The sequence below is a fragment of the Austrofundulus limnaeus genome, unplaced genomic scaffold (genome assembly GCF_001266775.1).
Source record: "Austrofundulus limnaeus strain Quisiro unplaced genomic scaffold, Austrofundulus_limnaeus-1.0 Scaffold266, whole genome shotgun sequence".
Taxonomy (NCBI): domain Eukaryota; kingdom Metazoa; phylum Chordata; class Actinopteri; order Cyprinodontiformes; family Rivulidae; genus Austrofundulus; species Austrofundulus limnaeus.
Window position 1 is genome coordinate 758,562 of NW_013952668.1, and position 1,557 is coordinate 760,118.

Here is a 1,557-nt window from a genome sequence, read left to right on the forward strand (position 1 = left end):
CTGTATGGTAGTACAGGCTTGTTTCCATTCCTGCTGATTCAGATTCAGTCAGACGTTCACACTGTTTCTGCTCCGCTCTGTTTCCTTCAGGATTTTTGTTTGTATTCATATGGAAGTGTGGAGTTTTTAACTCTAGCTGTCATGTCTTATGACAGATATGTTGCCATTTGTTTTCCTCTGCAGTATAACACCCTGGTGACATCTAAAAAGACTGTTAGACTTGTTGTTATCATGTGGTTTTACCCTTTTTTTACTGTTGTAATTTTAGTATCAATGACTGCCAGTCTGCAGCTGTGTGGCAACATCATCAACAAGGTTTACTGCGACAACTCCTCCATCGTAAAGCTGGCATGCTTCAACATCACAGTAATCAACATTTATGGACTTGTTRACACGTTTCTCTTGATAGTTTTTCCTGCAGTCTTGATATTTTACACCTACATGAGCATCATCAAGGTGTGTTTCTCTGGATCCAAACAAACCCGACAGAAAGCTGCCAGTACCTGCACTCCTCACCTGGTTTCTCTGTTAAACTTCTCTTTTGGATGTTTTTTCGAGGTTCTAGAAAACAGAGTGAAAATGAACAGTGTTTCTGGTGTGCTTCTTGCTGTAAAAACTTCTGCTTCAATTTTTTTCATCATCTGTCAAACGGTTTTTAACCCTTTTTTATACGGATTGAAAATATCCAGAATACGTATTTCTTGTAAGAGTCTAGTTGGTAAAATTCTACGTCACTTTTAATCTGTTAACAGTAGAAGATTTGAGGAGACCCCAGTTCAATRTGGGTCATCCCTGTGTACTCTGGTGCCTATGTTCTCGCAGGTTTTGTAATGAAATTCATGAAAGTTGCGTGGCTTCCCTTCAAAAATGTTTGACACAAAAAAAATTTCAGTTCAGGCRTTGTACCATAGAACATAGGGATGACCCAGTTTCCTGGTRCAATGCCTGCACTGTAATGCTTTTTTTTCCTTTTTAAATTTGTTTTTACACGTTTATAGGCTGAACCAAGCATCTTTCATGACTTTCATTATTAACCCTGGGAGAACATTGGCATGCTACGTTTTAATATGTAATGATAAAAAAACATCAAATTGAGTTTTTTTGCGCCATGTTATGGAATAGTGTACACGAGTTACTCTGATTTCATTTAAAAAAATTAAAAAATGACAATAGATAGAACCTTATAGACTATATAGAACATGTATAACATTTTTATGAAACAATTTTTAAATATGTGCTGAAATTAAAAACTGGGTATTGATGTAAACAACTGGCCAACGGTAGTTGTTCTTAAATGTGCTATATAATTAAAATAAAAAAATAAATAAATGTAAAAATATGATTACTGATTATTAAAAAGTGTTTTGGCTTCTAATCCCCAGTTTAAACTACATGCGTCTCTGCTCTGCTGCGCTCCGGTCCAAATAAACAACCATTCAAATCAATGGACCTCATGTAAAAACATGTTCGTATTCTTCTCCTAAATTTCTCTTACTTTTGTTCGTACAAAGGGTTCGTACGAACATGTCACGTCAGATTCAACAAACTCTTCTATCT

General features: G+C 35.7%; 1 protein-coding gene across 1 annotated transcript in view; it reads left to right on the top strand.

The window, feature by feature from the left end:
* LOC106526240 (olfactory receptor 2K2-like) overlaps positions 1-845 on the top strand; it is a 3,167-nt gene extending 2,322 nt beyond the window's left edge. The window contains exon 3 of the mRNA XM_014020804.1: positions 2-845. Coding sequence (XP_013876258.1) covers positions 2-741 — 740 coding nt within the window. The 3' untranslated portion in view covers positions 742-845. The remainder of the gene's footprint in view (position 1) is intronic.
* The last annotated feature ends 712 nt before the right edge of the window (positions 846-1,557 follow it).